Consider the following 21,439-nt stretch of genomic DNA (forward strand, 5'->3'; position numbering starts at 1 on the left):
CTCATATTCATTTTTTCTCTCTTTTAAGTAAGTACTGAATTATCTTTGCCTCTCCTGGGAAGATCAGAAATAAATAAATAAATACTGAATTATCATCTTTGGGCGGTCAGTTATATCACACATAACAGTATAACTTGTTTCTCCCTAAATCGTCAGTATTTTCTAGAATACCAAAAGTTGGAGAGTCAAAGAATCTGCCATTCCTTCGCTGCCTAATTTGGGCAAGTCACTTAATCTCTCTAGGTCTTAATTTCCTTGTCTGTAAGATAGTGTAACAATAGGCCATTTTTAGAAGTTATGAGATAATCTGAATAATGTATTCTGCACAAAGCCTAGCTACCAGGACAAATGAGAAACTCAAAACCCAAATGAAGGACTGACTGTCCCTGTTAACAGCGCTGATATTGCTGCTGACTTACAGATTAACGTATAAGGCAGCAACTGAATGCAAGGGAGTAATCTGACTAAAGGATCAGTGTGTTCATACCTCCAAGTGTATCTTTCACCTGAAACTGAGGAAGAAAAGGAATTTGTATGATTGGTCCAAAAAACAACCATTTCACTTGGTGTACTGCATTATTATTTCAAGTAAGATTATTTCCATCTGCCACATAATTATGGCGCCTCCCTTCCTGTGTGCCTCTTTGTACACAGTGAAATGTTCCTCTACCCTCTTTGTAGGGTTTATTTCCTTCTAAACTTAAAATTATAAATGTTCATTGTAGGAAATTTAGAAATTTATAAAAATATGAAGAAAATAAAAACTATCCATAATTCTACCACTGATAGATGTGTTTGATGCCTTTTCTCTCATATATGTACCAACATAGATATTTATATTATGTACAAATATAGAAATACATCAAAATTTTCATCAAAATACATCAAAATTTCTAAGTTGAAGTAGAAATACTTCAACTTATCAATAGACTTGGTTCTGAAATGTAGATCCATTTGTGCAAAAGTCCATAGTGACTTTAAACTTAGCACAATATCTGTTTTTGTTGAGAAGAATTGACCCATTTCTGCTCTGTTGTGAGACTTAGTTTCTATCTGTGAAAATCTGTGAGTAGAAAATTTATAGAGCAGATTTTGTATCCTATCCTTTTCATCAAATATCAAATCATGAGAACTTTGTAATGTCGATAAATATTCTATAAAACCATGATTCTCAGTATTGCCTGATAGTCCATTAAATGAATATAAGATTTACTGGACAATTTATTTACTAATGTATTTAAAATAACCCCATGACTCATATCACACAGAGAAATCTTACTCTAGCTCTCTAGTTATTTCCTCAGGAAAGATTTCTAGAAGTAGGATCAAAGGTAATACACTTATGTAATAATTATGACATATATATGTATATACATACATATATACATATATACACATATATATGTACACGAGCACACACACACACATATATATATACACATGGTCAAATGCTTTCCAGAAAGACTGTGCTTAATTACATACCTAACCACATACTAACCACAGTGACACTATTACCGGCACAAAGTTAACATCATCTTTTAAGTCCTCTCTAATTAGGCATGAAGCTATATGCATCCACTGTGGTACGCTTTCTGAGGCCTGGAAGTCTGTGCTTTCTCAATGACCACAACAGGCCTTAGGGCTCCAGATTATCTGTCAGACCTCACATTTGGTCCAGGGCCCATGGCTTCAGTGGCTTTGCGTTCTTTCTTATCTTCTTGCCGACCTGGGCCCTATATTTCAAAGAAATACTGATCAGTTTTGCTTGATGTGAAACTACACTGTAGTCTATTCTGATACAGAGGACTACAGATGCTCCTGGTCTCTACTCTGCAGAGGAGTGGAAAGGGCTATTTATGCTGCCTCAACGGTTCTGGGTGGGAAGATGGTTTTTTAGCAGAGTTTCTGTTTTATCTACTTAAATTTCTTCCTTATCTAGCAGTTGGAGGTAAAATTGATACAGTAGTGCTGATTTCCAAATGCCAACACACACACACACACACACACACACACACACACACACACACACTCTTTAGCTCTTGCCTCCCTACCTTGGGATGAACAAACACAAATAAAAGCATTATTATAGATTTATTCTCATTGCAGGCAATCACATCCATCCCATTGAGCAGATTATTGTAACTCCTTACACAATCATCTGGCAGCAGTGAAAAGAGATTTCTCAAACAGTATGAAACACAACTGTTTATCCAGGAACAACTGCCTGTGAGACTTTGGGAGCAGAACTGAGGATCCCTTAAAAAGGTGCTAAGAACCTACTAGCCACTTGCCTAGATATTCCACAATGCTTCAGAGATATTCTCTCTTTCTCTCTCTCTCTCTCTCTCTCTCTCTCTCTCTCTCTCTCTCTCTCACATACACACACACATGCACACAACTGATCACAAAATCCACAATATAAACTGTGTAAAATATGGGAAATACTGTATATTGCCAAGTCTGAAAACATTAAGGAGAGAGTCTGAGAAATAAGTTAAAATAGTAAAATATCATGTTTTTTTAAAAAAAGAAAAACAAATATTGCTAGAAAATTAAAGATACAGGAAAAAAGAGAAATGAAGAGCACTCCCATGTACTTGTCCACTATTATATTTCAAGTTCTCTGTGGCTGAATTTCATCAAGGGATAGAGAACTGGGGAAAAGGAGTAAGCAGGAGGGTATAACCTTAAAAATGTTCAGTATTTAAGAGGAAAGGGGTAGGGGGGTCTGGAGAAGAACCTATTGAAAAAGTAGGAGGATAACCAGGATCACGTATTTTTATGAAAGCTAGAATAGGAGCTTCAAGAAGCAAACATAAGTCCATAGTTAAGTGCTGCACAAGAAATTCAGGGTAAGAATGGACATGTTTTGGTGGGATATATTTGTAGGAAGTGACCTTTAAGAGAGAAAGTATGTTAATGTTTGAGTGACTTTTCTGGAGATGCCCATTATTTGGACCTCACCCCTATACCACCTTCTTGCAGAATCTACCCATGTCCCCCTTGGTCTCCTCCCATTGTGTCTGCTGAACAGGTAGCATCCCATAGACCCCTTTCTCTCTGGACACAGAATAGTGCAGGGAAATGAACTGTAAAGACTCTTTTAGGTTTTTAAACTGGAAAATTAAGTGAGTTGGTTTAAGAACCTAAAGCGGCCATGCATGGGTCATGTGGAAATTAGGCTGAGAGCACCGGTCAGTAGAAGGAAGGGAAGGAAGCAGGGGTACAGAAAGGCCCAGAGATGAGAGAGCAGACACCCCCGGGAACAGAGGAGAGGAGGCTGCATTACAAGAAACAGACCCCTTACTTCCTCTGAAGGCTGGGCTGCACTCCTGCCCTCAGGTTCCATGAATTATCCCTCTTTCCTTCCAATAATTTTGAGTGGGATTTAGTGCCTCCTCATCAAAGTACCTCATCCGAGACAGTAACTACTGTGTGCCATTTGGCTGTGTGCTAAATACTGTATCACATAATGCTTACAAGAGCTCAGCAAAGAAGGTATCATTATCTCCCTTCTCCCTGAGAGGAATCTGAGGTTCACGAGGTTAAATAACTTGCCTAAGGACACACAGCTGGTGAGTGAATATGGTTCTAAATTCTCATATCACTACGCTGGGCCATAAACACTAAACAAGCTCAATTACTGCTAATTGAAATTTTGAAAAGTTCTCAGAAGTGCATGAAGGTATGTCTGTGCTATGATATCTTCTTCTGTATTAAATTATAAACATTACACCTTAATTTGCAGCACTCATACATCAGCCTTCAGTATGCTCCATACAGAGGAAGTATGTCAGAAAGAGCCAGAATCTTCTAAAAAGAAGTTTGCATTCTCCCAGTTCACGGAATAAACTACAACCACAATATGAACTTTATCACAGGTTCTTAGAGACTCTAACAGAAGTATAAGCCTTTTCAGTTATTAAAAGAATTGAAAGCTTTTTACTGTTCATGAAAAAGACAAACTCCTCCCTTTCAAATTATTCTACTTTATAGTACAATTCCTTCTGGCTGGGAGGAGAACTTCAGACGCTTTTTCAAATAACCCCAGCCATTTAATCTGTACCTTTGGGAAGTCATGCTGAGAGTATATGGAAAAGAGACAGACAGCCAGAAAAAGGTGGGGGTGGAAAGCGAAGGGAGAGGGTTACGGAAAAGAAAAGGTAAGACATTGTTTCTGAAGTAGTAAGAATCTCCCAGTTTTTCTGGCCTACTTTAAAATGAGCTGGGTATTTCTATCCACAAAAGAACATCTAACATTGTTTAGGTAGTTACAACTCAAAAACCTTCTACATGTCTACTCCAGACAGATCTTTCTACTTATTTGTCATCCTCATCATACATAAGTCAGCACTGCTTTATTAATTAGACACTTTCACTGGAATTAAGATGTTCAGTCAGCTCAGACTATAACAAAATACTACAGACTGGGTTGCTTAAGCAATGAATATTTATTTCAGGAGGCTGGGAAGTCCAAAATCAAAGTGCTAGCTGATTTGATTTCTGACAAGAGCTCCCTTCCTAGCTTACAGAAAGCCACCTTCTCACTGTGTCCTTAGGTTGTGGAGAAAGAGTGAGTGTTCTCTTTTTCTCTCTTCCCTTGCGTACAAAGCCATTAATCCCATCAAAAGGACCGTCATGGCCTCATCCAATCTGAAGTACCTCCCAAAGAGCCTATATCAAAATATTATCACATTGGAGGTTAGGGTTTGGATATGGTTTAGCTATGTCCCCAGCCAAATCTCATCTTGAATTCCCACATGTTGTGAGAGGTAATTGAATCATGGGGGCACGTCTTTCCTGTGCTGTTCTCGTGATAGTAAGTCTCACAATATCTGATGGTTATTATATGGGGGTTTTCCTGCATAAGCTCTCTCTCTTTGCCTGCTGCCATCCATGTAAGATGTGACTTGCTCTTCCTTGCCTTCTACCATGATTGTGAGGCTTCCCCAACCACGTGGAACTGTAAGTCCAATTAAATCTCTTTCTTTTGTAAATTACCTGGTCTCGGGTACGCCTTTATCAGCAGTGTGAAAACAGACTAATAAAGGTTTCAATAGACAAATTGGGGGGCGGGGAGGGGTTGGGGGTACACAATCCAGTACATAGCAGGTGCTTTGAAATAGTTATTTGAAAAAAAAAAAAAAAAAAAAACTATATGAGCAACACCCAAGAATATCAACCACGGCATTATAACAGAATATATGCCCAGGTATTATAGAATGGTAAACCTTAGACAAATGCCAAGGACCTTCTTCTATAGCTTGAAAGGGTTGAAGAACAGATCTGTACAGATGGTTTGGGGCCATGAAAGATGGCTTTTAAGAAATAAATTAAAGTAGGTCTCCACTGAGAGAAAACCCTAATTATAAAGTATGAGACTGGGAAGAGCAGAGAGGCCTTACATGTGGGCTATTGTCTCAGAAATAGAACTTGGATGCTGAGGGTGCTGAGAGGGAGGGGAGCTGCTGAACCCCCTTTTTAAACCATTTGCTGGAGAGATCACTGGGGCTGGGGGACCTTAAGAAATCTGACTTGAGTCCAACTTAAGAATTAGTTCTGGGACCTTTGAAATCTTGCAAATAACATGTAATTTCCAAAGTTCAGTTGTTGTTTGAATTTGGGGGCAGATTATTCCTGTTTCCGAAAAACCATTCAATAAGTCTTTTTGTTCTAAAAAAGTAAAGATCCTAATTTGAAATAGAAAATTTCCAGAAAACATTAGATGCTTTGTATAATTATATCTAAAACTCTTTTCTTTCCAGTCTTAATATTTTTACTCTCTATGATACAATTTCCTTCAGTTATTCTCAAGTCCTTATTAAGTTTTGCCAAATACTACAGCCTTGTTTAGGTAAAGAGATTAAATAACCAAAAATTGTTAAAATGGTAAATTTTATGTTATATATATTTTACCACAATTAAAAAGTTTTTTTAATAATCAAAAAAACTTCCCACAAAGAAAAGCCCAGGCCCAGATGAATTCACTAATTCTAAGTATCTTTTTTAAAAAATTAACATTAACCCTTCCCAAACTCTTTAAAAATTAGAAGAGAAGGGATAATTTCCCAATTCATTCGATGAGCCCAGTACTAGCCTAATACTAGATAAAGATATCACAAGAAAACTTCAAACCAATACTCCTTGTTTTCAGAGATACAAAATCTCCAACAAATCCTAGGAAACTGAATCCAGAAACATGAAAAAAAAGATTACATACCACACCATGACCAAGTGAGATTTATCCCAGGAAGGCAAGATTGGTTTAATGTGTGAAAATCAATCAATGTAAGGCATCATATTAATAAAATACAGGACAAAAAACACATGATCATCTCAACAGATATAGAAAAAATCTTTGACAAACGGAAACACCCTTCTGTGTTAAAAACAGCCAACAAAAGTAAAAATTGAAGGGAACATCTTCAACCTGATAAAGGGCATCTATGAAAACCCAATTGCTAATGTCATACTTCATGGTCTAAGACTTAATGCTTTCCCCCTAAGATCAGGAACATAACAAATACATTCACTCTTGCTACTACTACTCAACACTGTACTGAAGATTACAGCCGAGACAATTTGGCAAGAAGAAGAAATAAAAGGTATTTAGATTAGAAAAGAAGTAAAACTATGTCTATTTGCAGATGACATCACGATGTATATAGAAAAATACTAAGACATTCACACCACAAAACTATCTGAATTAAAAAGCTGGAAATAAATCAAAAGTCAATTAACTGGTGAATGAATAAACAAAATGTGGTCTATTCATATAGTGGAATATGATTCCACTTAAAAAGGAATGAAGTAGATACACGGTGCCATATGAACAAACCTGGAAAACATCAGTCTCAGTGAAGGAAGCCAGATAAAAATGGCAATACATATTGTTCTATTTACATGACACATACAAAAATAGGCAAATCCATAGAGATAGAAAGTAGATTATGGTCACCAGGGGATAGAGGATTGGGGGATGGAAAGTGATTGCCAATGGGTACAGAACTTCTCTTTGGGGTAATACAAATGTTCTGGAATTAGATGGTGATAATTGTTCATCTTTGTGAAATACGTGAAAAACTGTGGATTGTACATTTTAAAAGGATGCATTGTATGTTATGTGAATTATATTTTAATAAAGTGGTACTTTTTAAAAAATATATACATATGTGCTCTTACCTAGGTGTTTGAATTTTTATCTGAATTGTTGTGAAGTAGATAAATCTAGTCAAAGGGTGATTGCCAATTTTGAAAGCTATTTAGAGATACAGTAATACAGGGTTTCTACTCTGATTAACTTCATATTCAGGAAAATCAGTGTTGGACTTCCTCAAAATTGTCTCTTAAGAAGAACAGGGATTCTGCCTCCCCACAGATTAAAGACAACAAAAAGCCCAAGTAGGACGCTGAAGCTGATGATGACCTCCATGTGCCAGGACTGTTCTGTGTAGCCCCACCTCTTGTGCACCAGTCACACACATTATGATGTAGTTTGTGCCCTCTTGGACCCATGAACACTTCATTAAGAACCCTGCCACCATTTGTTATTAGAAAGCATTTTAATTGTGACTGTGAATGAGAACTCTGCTTCCTAGGAATCTCTCTAAATAGTCTTCAGAGCACATATTTAGACTAATACTCCTCAGCCCAAGGAAAACTGAAGTGGTGCTTCTGTAACCATAGAACCATTTACAATGAGTTCAATAGTCAGTTGTACATCAAAGTCACCAGAACGAACTGATGTCTTTAAACCTCAGGTCCTAAATGATTTGCAGGGAGTGTCTATTTTCCAAAGCTTTCCATGTGCACTTTTACTGCCTAAGCCTCCTACTTTTAAACCAGAAGTAAACTTAGAAAAAAAAAAAAAACGTATTTTGCTTACTGTTTGAAGAAAAAGGCAAAAATGAGATGTCCTATTAGATAACCTGTAATTATTAATCTTACTGTTCTTTTTACTAGGTATCCAATACAATTCCATTCATCCTAGATCACATTTAAGATTTTCCTCTTATATAGACACCCAAAACACAGAAGGGATCTACTGAAGACAGCTCACCTTATATTCTTGTCATGGTGAATATTTATGAATATCCGCTAGCTCTTAACCTGTCAGATGAGTCTTCTTCAGATCTAAATAAGCCTTCCTATTTTACGTAGTTTCCTATAGCCGCACAACATTTCTGGAGCTGCTTCACTGGGAGGGCTCTGTCAACAATCAGCATTTCACTGGCATTAACATGCAATAAAAGACAATGAACCATGACTCAATTAAACCACAAAAAAACTGTCTTCAGATAATATTAACCCAGTAGTTTTCAAAGCTTTATATGTTATGGGGCTTCTGCTGCCTAACATTAAGGTCAGTGCTTTAAAAACATATGCCTAAGCATCAAACACACCTACACAGAAGATGATTTAGAGGAAGCAGCAAAACTCTGTTTTGATTTATCTCCTTCCCATACCGTATTCAGAGATTTTACAACTTAGAGTATGTGACATCAATTAGGTATCACTACTGCAAAGAGTAAGAACACATTTTCCCATCGCAATGTCCATGGAAATGTAATTTGCCCATAAGATACAGTTAGGGAGACCTTTAGATTCCAATTTGTTTAAAACAACAACTAGAAAAGATTAATGCAGGGGGAGGTTCAGAAAAAATACGTAGGCACCCACAATATGACTAACAGGACATCTGATATCTGGATATGTCAATCGACACATTCTACAGCCAAAAAAGAGTCTTGTAATAAAATTGCTAAGGTAAAAGAAAAAAGATGGAGCTCTTCTAATATGTAAATTTACACATTTATGTCTCACTTAACCAAGAGGACTAGAGGAATGGAGGGGTTCCTTACAGAACCAGAGGCTTTATTTTTCTTTTCTTTGCTTGGCTGTGCTTGAACTATTTAACACTCTAGGTTTAAATCTTCAATATTTTAGGTTTGATCACATTTAACACTTAGTCATTTCATTTAAAATTGCCTCCTTTCTCCCATTAAACTAAACCATCAGGAAAAACTATATGATTTCACCAAAGTAAAGACAAAATGGATTCAAATATTATATTGTAAAAATTTTAGAAGATTTCTTTGTTGAATAAAATTATTAAAATTCTCTCGCTTCAATTATTACAAAAGGCAGGGAGGAATGACCAGCAACATATTGAACTCACGAGTAAACAGTAAAAGAAAATGCTCTGGCACATTTAAATATATAATTCATAAATTCCCTATTGTTATTTTAAGCTGTGATTAATACAAATTCATTCAAGATTCAATTTCTTTTGTAAGAAAGCTACTAAAATATGCCAACTAAAATGGAATCAAATAAAAACAATCATTTAAAGTAGATCTTTAAGAAAAGTTTAATACATTTAAGGCATCTTTTTAAAACTGTAAGAATTAAAATATATATTGAAATCACAGGTTAATTGAAGAATTATCAAAAATGATGGCAATAGAGTGTGACTCTATGCTGGCCCAATATAATCACTGTTTATTATATTCAGAAGCCATGAATATAAAATGGAAATCGAAAAGAATTTGAAAATTCAAGTTATGAAGGCAACTATTATGGATAATTTAAAAGAAAGAACAGTTTCTCTGTTTGCTAATATTAAAAGATTAATGTATTAATCTTTTCAAAAAATTACTAAAAGTTTACTGGTGTATTAGTTTCCTTTGGTGACTATGACATATTGCCACAAATTACCACAAACTTGTGGCTTAAAGCAGCACAAATGTATTTTCTTACAATCCTGGAGGCTCTGAGAGGAGAATCCATTTCCTTGCCTCTTTCTGCCTCTAGTACCCTCTGAAAGCCTTAGGTCTGGACTCTGCATCCATCTTCAGAGCACATCACTTCAACCTCAGCTTCCATCATCGTATCAACCAACCCCTGCACCTCCCTCTCTTACAAAGATACCTCCTGTTGCATTTAGAGCACACCCAGCTAATCCAGGATAATCTCCCCATCTCAAGATCCTTAACTTAACCACACCTGGAAAATCCCTTTGCCATAGACGGTAACATTCACAGGTTCCAGTGATTAGTATATGGACATCTTGTAGGGCCATTATTCAGCCTACTATGCTAGTCCAGAAAATATATTTTTAAATCTTTATCCTAGGAGTTACACAAGTGAATGCTTTATTGATCAGCTTTATTTGGCATATGGCATTATTTTCCATTGGGAAGTAATAGCATGGCCAGGCTGACTTACCATCAGTACCTCTCAACAGAGACTCTGCTTCTGAGAGTATCTGTGTGATCTTGTGGGCCAAGCTAGAGACAATGGGCAACACAGTCAGCATGGTGTTTCCTTTGAAAGATAGACACAAACTTCACAGTTACTATTTACATACATAGTGCTAGTATGGATGTATTTTGTTTTGTCTAATCAATTCATAAGAAATCTAGATTTCAAATGAAAACATACTTACCAAAATTATTCCTAACTGGTCAGGACAATTAAAAAAAAATTTTTTTTTCTTTTTAAAAAGTGTTAATTATTTCTGGAAGGCTGGACTGGCAGTGTTTCAAAATAATGTGGGCTTTGGAATTGCAGCTCTAGGCTTACTAATTCCTAGGTTATGTATGATCTTTGGTAGCCAGATGCTTAACATTTTTGATCCTCAATTATTCATGTCTAAAATGGTGATGCAAATACCCATGCTAGAGGTTTGTTGTGAGATCATTAGTTTTGCTATAATAACTGGCATAAAGCAGTTGCTTGGTAAATATTAATTATCTTCCACCTTTTATATTAGAAAACTTTTCTGTAAAAAGTGCACCGTGAGGGCACAGTGGTACGCATCTGCAGTCCCTAGTACTCAGGAGGCTGAGGTGGGAGGATCACTTGAGCCCAGGAGTTCAAGATCGGCCTGGGCAACACTGCGAGAGCCCATCTCTTAAAAAAAGAACAAGTGCACAGTGAAGTAGGATCAACCTACTATTGTTCGGTGTGGTCTACAGAATGAATTTAGACAACTGGTAAATAAAGTAACATGAAACTAGTAATAATCTCATTAAACATTCAATAATAGCATATGTCATAAATGTGAAATAGGAAATAGAGTTGCTAAGTTTAATAAGGGTCAGATATTTGGTAAATTAAAGTGATCATTCTATTTAAAAGGTTATTTATTTATGTCATTAAAGTATCACTGAACTGGCAATTTTTGCAATCCTAAACCTCTTTGTTTTTATATTATGTCATTACAAAATACACGTATTAAAAATGTTGGCAACTTCTCAAAATGTAAGTGTGACTCAGGTATCAGAACAATAACTTTAAGAATTAATAGTGATGGGTATTATAGGTGTTTTTCTAGATCACAGAAGGTCAGTAAGAAAATCCACATTCTGAAGTATAAGGTAAAATTTCCTTTCCTCTACAAAAATATGTGAAGTCATTCTCCTGAGATATGTCTACTCTATACATCATTGTTTAAAAGATAGAGAAGCTGATAGAGCAACTGTCCTTGCCAACACAACAGAGATCTCAAATATGCAGCAATTGGTCACTAAGGTGCTTAGAAGCAGTCTAGAGTTTCTCAGATCTCCATAGGATATGTCATTAAATCTTCTCCTCCTGCTGGGTCTGACTTCTGGGAAAAAAGCATATGGTATAAATATTACTATATTTGGTAGTGAATACTAATGATCGCTCAGGAGGTTCATCCTTCAGTTTCTATGGCCTTTAGCATCTAGTTGCTTATAAATGTGACATGCTTTGATTTGATTTAATCATAATTTATGAATTTTGAATTTATGGTTCAGAATTCAAGGTACAAAATGTACCTGTAAAGTCAGATACCCATATATATGAAGACACATACACATTTATTTTTGGAGTTATCCCATTAACAGATTATAAATTTAAGGCAAGAAGACCAAGGCCTTTCCAAAGCACATTTTACAAAAGTGTTGTTCCTCTAAAATCAGTAGGATCTGAAAACAGATTCAACACAAACATACACACACACACTTAGACATAGAGGTTACACATAGTAACATTGTTTTTCTCTAGTGAGAATTGTAAGCTCAATGATATCACATGAACTAAAAAATTGTCTATCAATTTCTAAATGAACAATATCCTAATCATTGTGTGGAACAGCAGAGAAAGGTGTTCTGAGAAGTGCAGAAATTATATGATCTGTATAAAAACAATAAGTAGCACTTTCCATGTTATAGTAAATTTGCAAGTTGAATTTCATACAGGTCATGTCGCACAGGTCATATTAAAAATAATTCCGAGGAAAGAATTAAGAGAAATTTGGTTAAAGATATAATTTTACTCCACATAATCTTTCTAAAGTTTTATATAAAGCTAATTATAGTGGTTCGGTATTACAAGAATAGGATGTGTTACATAGTACGACACTAATACTGCTGTGTTCCCTCAGATGGCATAAATCACTTGGCTAATTTGGCTACTAACAAATAGTTAGTATAAAATCTTATTTACCAAGGCCAATAAAAAAATTCTCAGCAGTTGGGTATATTTGAATCAAATGTCACTGTAAAGATAAGACAAAAAAACTTCCGTAATACATACTGTTATATTCTAATGTATCTATAATGAAAGATTCCATAATGAAAAATAATATAAAAAATAGATTCTGTATCAAAACTCTTTGTCAAAAGCTACAGTTCATATCAGAAGTTAATAGCACTAGGGAGTTAAATGATTAATACAAAAACAAATTCTTACTACAAATATTCTTTTGTTCTTCACTTACCATGATGCAAACTGCAAGGGTTTAACCTTTAAGGGTTAAAGAGTTTAATCAATGTCAATGTCTGATCTTCTGAAGGCGATAAAGAACAGTCTGTCTAGCGATACCCAACAGAACATCACTTTGTCAAGCCACAAAGCACCCAAAAGCTTGTCAAGTAAGTTACCAGAAACCTCTTTGTGGTTAGAACTCAGCTCCTTCCTGCTTGACCTATTATTTGATATTTGACCACTTGGTTGCAAGACACTTGCTCTTTCTAGCTGAAATGTCACTGGGGCATCTTGTCAGCTCCCCGACATCTCGGCCTGACATACAATTTTACTTTTGTGTGCTACAAGGCAGAAAATGCAGGGCAATGGCCTTGTTTTAAATTCTGTCAGCATCAAAGATGGGCGTCACTCTTGGGTCCTACCAACAACAAAAACAAAAAAGGAGCCTATTTTGAAGGTCAAAACAGCCATTACCTTGAAGTTTTTCGCTTATACTAAATGTATTACCTGCTATCCTGGTGTGGGAACTGTCCTTATGAAGTGCCTAAACATACCACAGAAATCCTCCAGCACAATTGCTCTACTTTCTTATCAAATGCAGACTTGCTAAAAGAATGAGTTTTCAATGCCTTCAGGGACCAGATTCAGCAGTTAACTTAACTTGTTCAAATGGGCAAGTGGTATCATGTAGCTTTACAAGGAGCAACCTGACCTTCTCACATTGACCAGGAGTGACATTATTGTGCAGGAGGAGAAGCAGTCACATCATTTCTGTTTTGCACAACCTGCTTAAAGTTTGCAACTAAATGCTTGTCTTCAGTTGAGCTGACAAGAGAGAAGAGGGGGCTCAGTGAACCATGGCCGGGCTGCCATGAAATGACAGGAATCATTGGCATACATTTCAAATAGCTCTCTCAATCCTATTAAAGCATTGCAGTCCTGCTTTAAAATAGACAAGTATGAAACAACTTTGATAGATAGAGACTAAAATGGCTTATTGATTTTTTTAAGTCTGAGGGAAATTACCCAAAATGTGTCATTCCTTAACATTTAAAAATATGTTACATAAAAATGAGCAACTGTGATAATAAATAAAACTTGGAGAGAAAAAAGTTGGCTATTTCCTTATTCAAGGAGACAGAGCTACCAGAATACATCAAGATATCGCACAAATTTTTTAAATCCACTGCCACTTCTGCTGAAACAAAAGTCAACTAATAAGAAAATTCCCATTCAAAACAATTTTAATTGTACTGTTAACTCTTCCTCCATTTTTAAATTTCATGAAGTCATAATCCAATCTGAGTTGGTCTGTTGGCATTAGCAGACATAGTCACTGGAGAGGAGTGAGATGATGTCAGAGCATGGGGAACAGTATTTATAAATGTCTCCTTTAAGAAAGTGTAAGTTGTATCAAGTTCAGCTTTCAATGGTAAGAAATCCCCAATACCAGTTGTGTCAGCAGGAAGAGGAGCTCTTGAAGGAATGGAGAGATTTGAATGGTCTCGTGATCCTATCTGTGACATACAAAAGAAAAAAATAATAAGCATAGAGTTGAAAACTCTCAAACAGAGCCTAAAACCATAAACAGGCAAGTAGACTAATAATCATTAAAATACAAAATGAGATGGAAATTACTATTTCAATAATCTATATGAGAATATATAGATAGTAAATTATTTTCCAAGTGTGACTGAATCCCTTATTTGCTCTTTTATGACTTTTCTAGACAACAGGAATTTATCTAAACACTAAATCTTTGTGTAAAACTCTTTATAAAGTTATCATGTCAAAGAGTCAATACAATCAGGGATTTTTACCTTGACTTCATTGGCAATTTACAGAAACCGATGCTAATAGCATTTATTTCATTATGCTATATAATAAGTGCCATATAATATGGAAGATTAGATTGCTTAGAAAATAAACTATGAGTATTTATGTTTTTTAAACCTATCTGTTTTACTTACTTGACAAAAGTAGCACAAAGAAAAATAAGCCAATCCCAGTGACCTCTAGAAAATGGCATATTGAGATACAAAATTCTAATGAGAACTCTTTGGGTTTACTTTAATAATAATGCCACCACCCTGTTTTTTCTTTCAACTTTATTACTTTAGGTTCTGGGGTACATGTGCAGATATGTTACATGGGTAATTACTGATTTAAGTCACTGAGGTATGGTGTACAAATGATCCCATCAGCCAGGTGGTGAGCACAGTCCCCGAGAGGTAGTTCTTCAACCCTCTCCCACTCTCGTAGTCCCTGGTGCTCAGTGTCTATTGTTTCCATCTTTATGTCCATGATACCACCCTGTTTTGATAAAGACTATTATAAGTATTTAGAAATCATGTGTCAAAATAAGGGAATGAATAATTTGTCATATATTTGAGAACACTGATGGTATCCAGAAACTGTTGGAAATTAAACTTAAAAATGCCACACAGTCATGAAATACTGGACAACAGAATTAACATTTTGATAAAGCTACTCATTTAAGCCTTAAGTGATATCAGTATCTGGTAGTTAATATTTAACATGAAGAAGTCTTAGCAGTAAAGCAGGTAAGCATTATTTTATGACATTTAAAGATGGCAGGAAAATAGTGATCAATTGTATGGCATAATTTTCCAGATTCCCACAAAATAAATGCTGCTGAAATAACAAGTCTGGTTATAAGTATCTCCACTAAAAATCATACTCTATATTGCAGGGTTTTTTTAAACTTTCTAGTAGATCCCCTTACAGTTTTGATAACAAAATAATGTAAACTATAAGGTATACTTTATTATGTCATGTTATACAAAACTGTTTCTACATGTAAAAACAAGAGGGAAGCTATCACTGGCTTTAGGAAAGTATTAGAAATTCAACTGTTGTATGTGTTACCATTTTTGTGGATTTTTTTAAAACTACAACTGGAGAAAAAATCAATATCTGCATCTAACACCTAGGTCAGCAATTTTCTTTGATCTTTGTTCTTTTGATTTCTTGATACTCTACTGCAGGCCTATAGCTGACGGAAATCATGTCTTTTAATACTGGAAGTTAGGAAACACCTAAAATGGTCACTTGAAATAGCTCTACGAAGGACAAGGTTTCCCAATGGAAGGAAAACAACTTCCAAAATCATGTGCGGACCCTGATTCGTAGTATTAATGAGGTTTTGCTTGCAGAACCAATGCTGGGCCTGATCATCTCAGTTCAGAACCTGAACAGAGGCATCTCATTACATCAGAGGCTAGAGGTGCACACAGCTGCATTTTTACTGCTGCTACAATCATTTTTTAGCAGTGTCATTACTGGATTGACTTTGCAGCTATAAACATTACAGTGCCATCTACTAAGTTCTCATTCTGCCAGGCCTGGGGGTTAGGGGAATGCTGGAAGAGGAGGAAATGGTGGGGCCTGATTTTCTTCTTAATAAACATAGTTATAGCCATAGTATTCTCTATTATAATAGATATTGTCAGAAAAGACTTCAAAAGTTTGTTTTGATACATTTTTGTACTTCAAGTTCTGGTCTAAGAAAACTATGTATGGAAAATAGAGGGGTGTGCAGAATCAGTCTAAGGAAGGTCAGATATCTGCTGGGGGTATTTTCTTCTTGATGTTTAGATAAAGGTGACTATGCCAAATTGACCAACCATTCCTGTTTTGTCAATATTAGTGATATGCATAATTTACTCAAACCTATATGCTGTACTTAAAGTTTACCTTTTTGTTCTTGTGAATCCATCAACCTAACACATTACAAAGCTAGGAAGGCAGTGTTTAGGGAAAGTCTCTACTAACTGCTCATTTCTCTTCAATATTCTACAGATCTTGGTACCCTACAAAGAGGTCCCTCTTTTGCCTTTTCTCATCCTACTTTTTCTAATATGTCTACTTTCCACTACATTGTCTGAAAGCACCCTTTCATCTAATATAACATTTTTGACTAAATAACCTTGAAATGGGGTGTTATTTCCCTAGTATTTCAAATTAGTCTCACTTTTTGCACACCATTTTCTGACCTTATGTCCTAAACATGGAAAATAATCTAAAAATCTCCAGAGATGAAAAAAAAGAGACAGAGAGAGGGAGATATCCTTTAAGTCTTGTATTCCCCAAAAGTATAGTCTCTAGAAAGTAAACAGAGTTACTTTTATATAAAGGAAAACAAATGACTGCTTTTGCTACTGGGATCATCTGCTGTACTGCTAGGAAAAAACTTTTTTCATGAAATGAGGTAAAGTCTGATTTTAAGTCACTTAAGAGCTTAAAAAAAAGCCACCGGCTGGAGGCGGTGGCTCATGCCTGTAATCCCAGCACTTTGGGAGGCTGAGGCAGGTGGATCACCTGAGGTCAGGAGTTGGAGACCAGCCTGGCCAACATGCTGAAACCTCGCCTCTGCTAAAAATACAAAAATTAGCTGGGCGTGCGCCTGTAATCCCAGCTATTTGGGAGGCTGAGGCAGGGGAATCACTTGAACCCGGAGGCGGAGGTTGCAGTGAGCCAAGATCGTGCCACTGCACACTGCACTCCAGCCTGGGCAACAGAGCGAGACTCTGTCTCAAACAACAACAACAACAAAAAAGCTAGCAACAATTCTGGTGAAACTTTGATTTGAGAATGTGATGTTAAAATAACAAGTAAATATGAACTGTTTTTCTTGTCATAAATACCCAGAATAATATCCAGAAATACATAATACTTTTGTACTATTTTAATGTAACAGAGAGAGTAAAGGACAGTTAAATAACTTTTTGTCAGAGAACATTAAAAGTTAGTGTGCACCACCTCATCTTGTATTTTAAATCTGTAAAGCTTGTGGTCATATAAACTACTTTTAAAACCACTGAGGTGTTCTGCCTCTTACGTAAATCTAAATTTAGGCAGTTTTTCAAAAGGAAATTAGGTGCCTGAAATAAAAGCTAGGTGTCATGTGAATCTTTATGGAAGCACTTTTATTTACTCAATAAGCTATAAATGATTCTATTTGAACTGCTATAGTCCATCAGCTAAATACATATTCACAATACAAAATGTGTCTACTAAATTTCTACATTTTAAAATCTTATGAAATACAGTAATTGGACACATCCAATAGCCATTTTCCAAGGCTTTAATATCTTAATTTTCCACAAATGTTTTTCAAACAAAAATAAACAAATAAAGCATTAGTCTAATAATAAAATAACCACCCAATAAATTGTCTGTAAGTCAAAGTCTTTTTGCCGACCAAGGCTTCTGAAACTAAGCCATTTGTCTCCTGTGTAACATTTATGATCAAGTTAAGTCTTCTAGAATTTAGTATTATAAAAAGTGAGGAAAAATGTTATTTAGTAAGCCTTAGTAGTATTGCATGGAGATTATGCTAAGCACATAGTGTGGTGAAAAGAATACCAGACTGAAGATCAGCGGACTCTAGCTTCTCCTCACAGCTCTTTTACAATCCGACTGGGTCATTTGAGGCAGGTAAATTAGTCCATCCAAATGAGGGGCTGGACTCTTTCCAGCTTTGAAATTCTACAGGTCTGCCATAATTCCACATGTGAGAGCATATACTATATAAACCTTAACTTTTTTGAGGGACATCAACCCAGAAATCAGTTTCCCGAATATAATACTTGAGAGGATGTAGATTTACCATTCTTAAGGGGAAAGAATACATATTGCACATTGCACATTGTTCTAAAATAAAGCCAAATAGATAACAAGATTAGCCACAATTTCGATGACGTGGCTTCATTCAATTAGATTCTATAGTACTCTTTCATTACTTCAAACTCCATGATGATGTTTTAAACCCTGTAAATTATTGACTGCTTTTAAGTAGTCTGCACAGCTCCACATAAACAGATGAAGAAATCAAAGCACCCACCAGAGGGTGTTACAGTGAGGCCCCCTTGCCACTTCTACTTTGGTTCCTAACGTGAGAGTCTTACCAACAGAGTCTCAATACTCAGTGTCACAAAGTTTTCTTTCTTCTAAATACTTCAGGTTAGTTAGCCAAATTCTACCTGTCAATTTTCCAGTTGTCATGCTGGCCTCATAGGACACTGTAGTTTACACAGTCAGAGTTGGCAAAAATCACATAGTTTTCTCTTGTGGAATACTCAATTTTATATCTGAGATATATACACATAAAAACATGCATTCACCTTATAAATATATACACACATATACTTGATATATTATTATATAAATATATATATATACACACACTCAGACACACACATCTGCTATCATGCCATCCAATATTTATTTCTCATACAGTAGTTACCAATTCTAACTTTTAGCTACCAATAACAAGCTTGTAGGAATATTTTATGCATTCTTCTCCCTGTAAGTCATTAAACCTTAGTACAGACTAGTTTTACTATCTTACTGACATCAAGGCATAGGAAGAAATGTGAGTTAATGGAAAAATGCAAAGAAGTTGCATTAGGAAACACCCTAAGAGCCCAGCGTGCCTAGAGATCTAAAAAGGACAATCACAGAGGTAGAAACAAATCAGAAAAAAGGGGTAGAATGTATTAACAGGAACTTGATTCACATCACAACAGCTCTGTACTCAGGCAGACACTCAGTATTCTATCTGGTTCTAATTCAGCCTTGGCTACTTTTTTGATGCGGAATATTGATTGAATCAATGGTTTTGATTCTTCATGCTTCCCTATAACCATGCCCTTGCTCTTGGCTTCCCTGTCCAGCCTCATATACCATTTCCTCACTTGTACTGTGCAAGCCAGGTACATGGAACTTGTGAGTCCCTAATTAGGATATTCCATAGTTCACATCGCCCTCCAGTCTGTCCACTTCTGCTCTTTGTTGGGTGAGTCCTCCACGTTTCAAACTCTGGCCAAGGTCTGCCTCTTTCATGAGGCTTTTCTGGATCCTCTTCCCATCCTTCCCCAACTACAGCTAACTGTAACATCCAATCTCATTTTTACATTCCTTCATGAGCATTTATTTTACTATTTTTTCACTTATTTGTATATCCTTATATTTCCCCTATAAAACTACGAGCACTTAGTGTAATGGAATCATGATTTTGTACCCCTAGCACTTAGCAGAATATCTGGGACTAAATAAGATTCCTAAATGATGAATGAGTGAATGAACAAATGACTTATATTATTACTTCATGGTCTTGGTGTTTTATTGTTATTTCACACATATACAGCTTATGTCACAATTAGATTTAGCAAAGAATAATGGAAAGAATATGGGCTTTGAAAGTGGAAAGAATTAAGGTTCTAAACTTCATTCTGCCATTTACTAATTATGTGATCCTTGACAAGTTACTTAACCTGTGTGAACTTGTATCCTTATCTGTAAAGGAGGAAGACTAATTCCTCACAGGGCTGTTATGAGGATTAAATGGAATAATATACACAAAAATGTGTAGCATAGAGTAGCTCCTCTTCTTCACTTCTCTTTTTTACTCTTCTCAAATGATATAAATTCTAACTTTACAATTATAGTCAACATGTATTGAGCATGTCAGGCACTGTGCTAGATTTCCTTTTACAGGCATTATCTGAATTCTCACAGTGACTCAATCAGAAAGCACTACAATTATCTTCATTCTACAGTTGAAGAGACTAGGACTCAGAAGAGTAGAATAAATTGCCACTGGTTGCACAGCTTGCTAATGGTAGAAAGGGATGTGAATCTTGATTCCTCTGACTCTCCTATTCATGTGCTTGACCACTACCTTACCATGTCACCCAAGGAAGATATAGCCTAGCCTCAGGCTTATTTTATATCTAGAGGCATTTCATCAACAAAATAAGGGCTCAACAAACCTCTCTGAAAATGGAAAATAAAAGTACATAGATTGTGTTAGAGGCTAAAATAAATGTTTATATTTATTTTATTGTGGTCCAACATTTGAATGCCTGTGGTACTTACTGGAGTAAATACATACATCTCATGGAACTTACACAAAAATGAAAGTTATAGCCCTTTCATCAAAGGAGCTTACGTGTTGTTATATTCAGAGACAAAATGAGGCACTGAGGTTTTAAATTACACTAGAATATTTAAGGCCAAGCGTGGTGGCTCATGCCTGTAATCCCAGCACTTTGGGAGGCTGAGGCTGGCAGATTATCTGAAGTCAGGAGTTTGAGACAAGCCTGACCAACATGGTGAAAACCTGTCTCTGCTTAAAAATACAAAAAATTAGTCAGGCATGCTGGTGGGTGCCTGTAATCCCAGCTACCCGGGAGGCTGAGGCAGGAGAATCGCTTGAACCTGGGAGGCAGAGGTTGCAGTGAGCTGAGATCGTGCCATTGCTCTCCAGCCTGGGTGACAAGAGTGAGACTCTGTCTCAAAAAATAATTAATTAATTAAATTACACTAGAACATTTAAATTTTAATTTTAAATTACTTCAAGATATCTTGTGCCTGACAAAACAGTAAGTCCCATTTTCTTCTCCAGGATGTTTAGATTTCCTGATGTGGTTGAGGTTATAAAAAGAGTAAAAGAATTCTCCCAAGTGGCTGTTGTTCTTTCTTTTCTTAGTATTCTTCATACCCTTGTGCTTGCAGTCTGTTGCAAACCTGACAATCCTGACACAACTGATGGTAGAGAGTGCCAGAAATGGCCAGAAAATGCAAAGGAAGCATTTTCCCCTCTGTCTTAGAAACATACACTCCCAAACAATTCAGAGAGAATTGAAAATGTAAATAAGTTTATGCACTCAAATAT

The 21,439-nt window shown here is 36.0% G+C and overlaps 1 protein-coding gene across 6 annotated transcripts in view; it reads right to left on the reverse strand.

Moving 5' to 3' along the window:
- Positions 1-11,830: 11,830 nt before the first annotated feature.
- Positions 11,831-21,439, reverse strand: part of CCDC171 (coiled-coil domain containing 171) — a 383,549-nt gene continuing 373,940 nt past the window's right edge. For all 6 annotated transcript variants that reach the window (XM_074017436.1, XM_005581679.5, XM_045373284.3 and 3 more), the window contains one exon: positions 11,831-14,255. In XM_074017436.1, the coding sequence (XP_073873537.1) occupies positions 14,028-14,255 (228 nt within the window). In that variant the 3' untranslated portion in view covers positions 11,831-14,027. The remainder of the gene's footprint in view (positions 14,256-21,439) is intronic.

This window comes from Macaca fascicularis, chromosome 15 (genome assembly GCF_037993035.2).
Source record: "Macaca fascicularis isolate 582-1 chromosome 15, T2T-MFA8v1.1".
NCBI classification, from domain to species: Eukaryota; Metazoa; Chordata; class Mammalia; order Primates; family Cercopithecidae; genus Macaca; species Macaca fascicularis.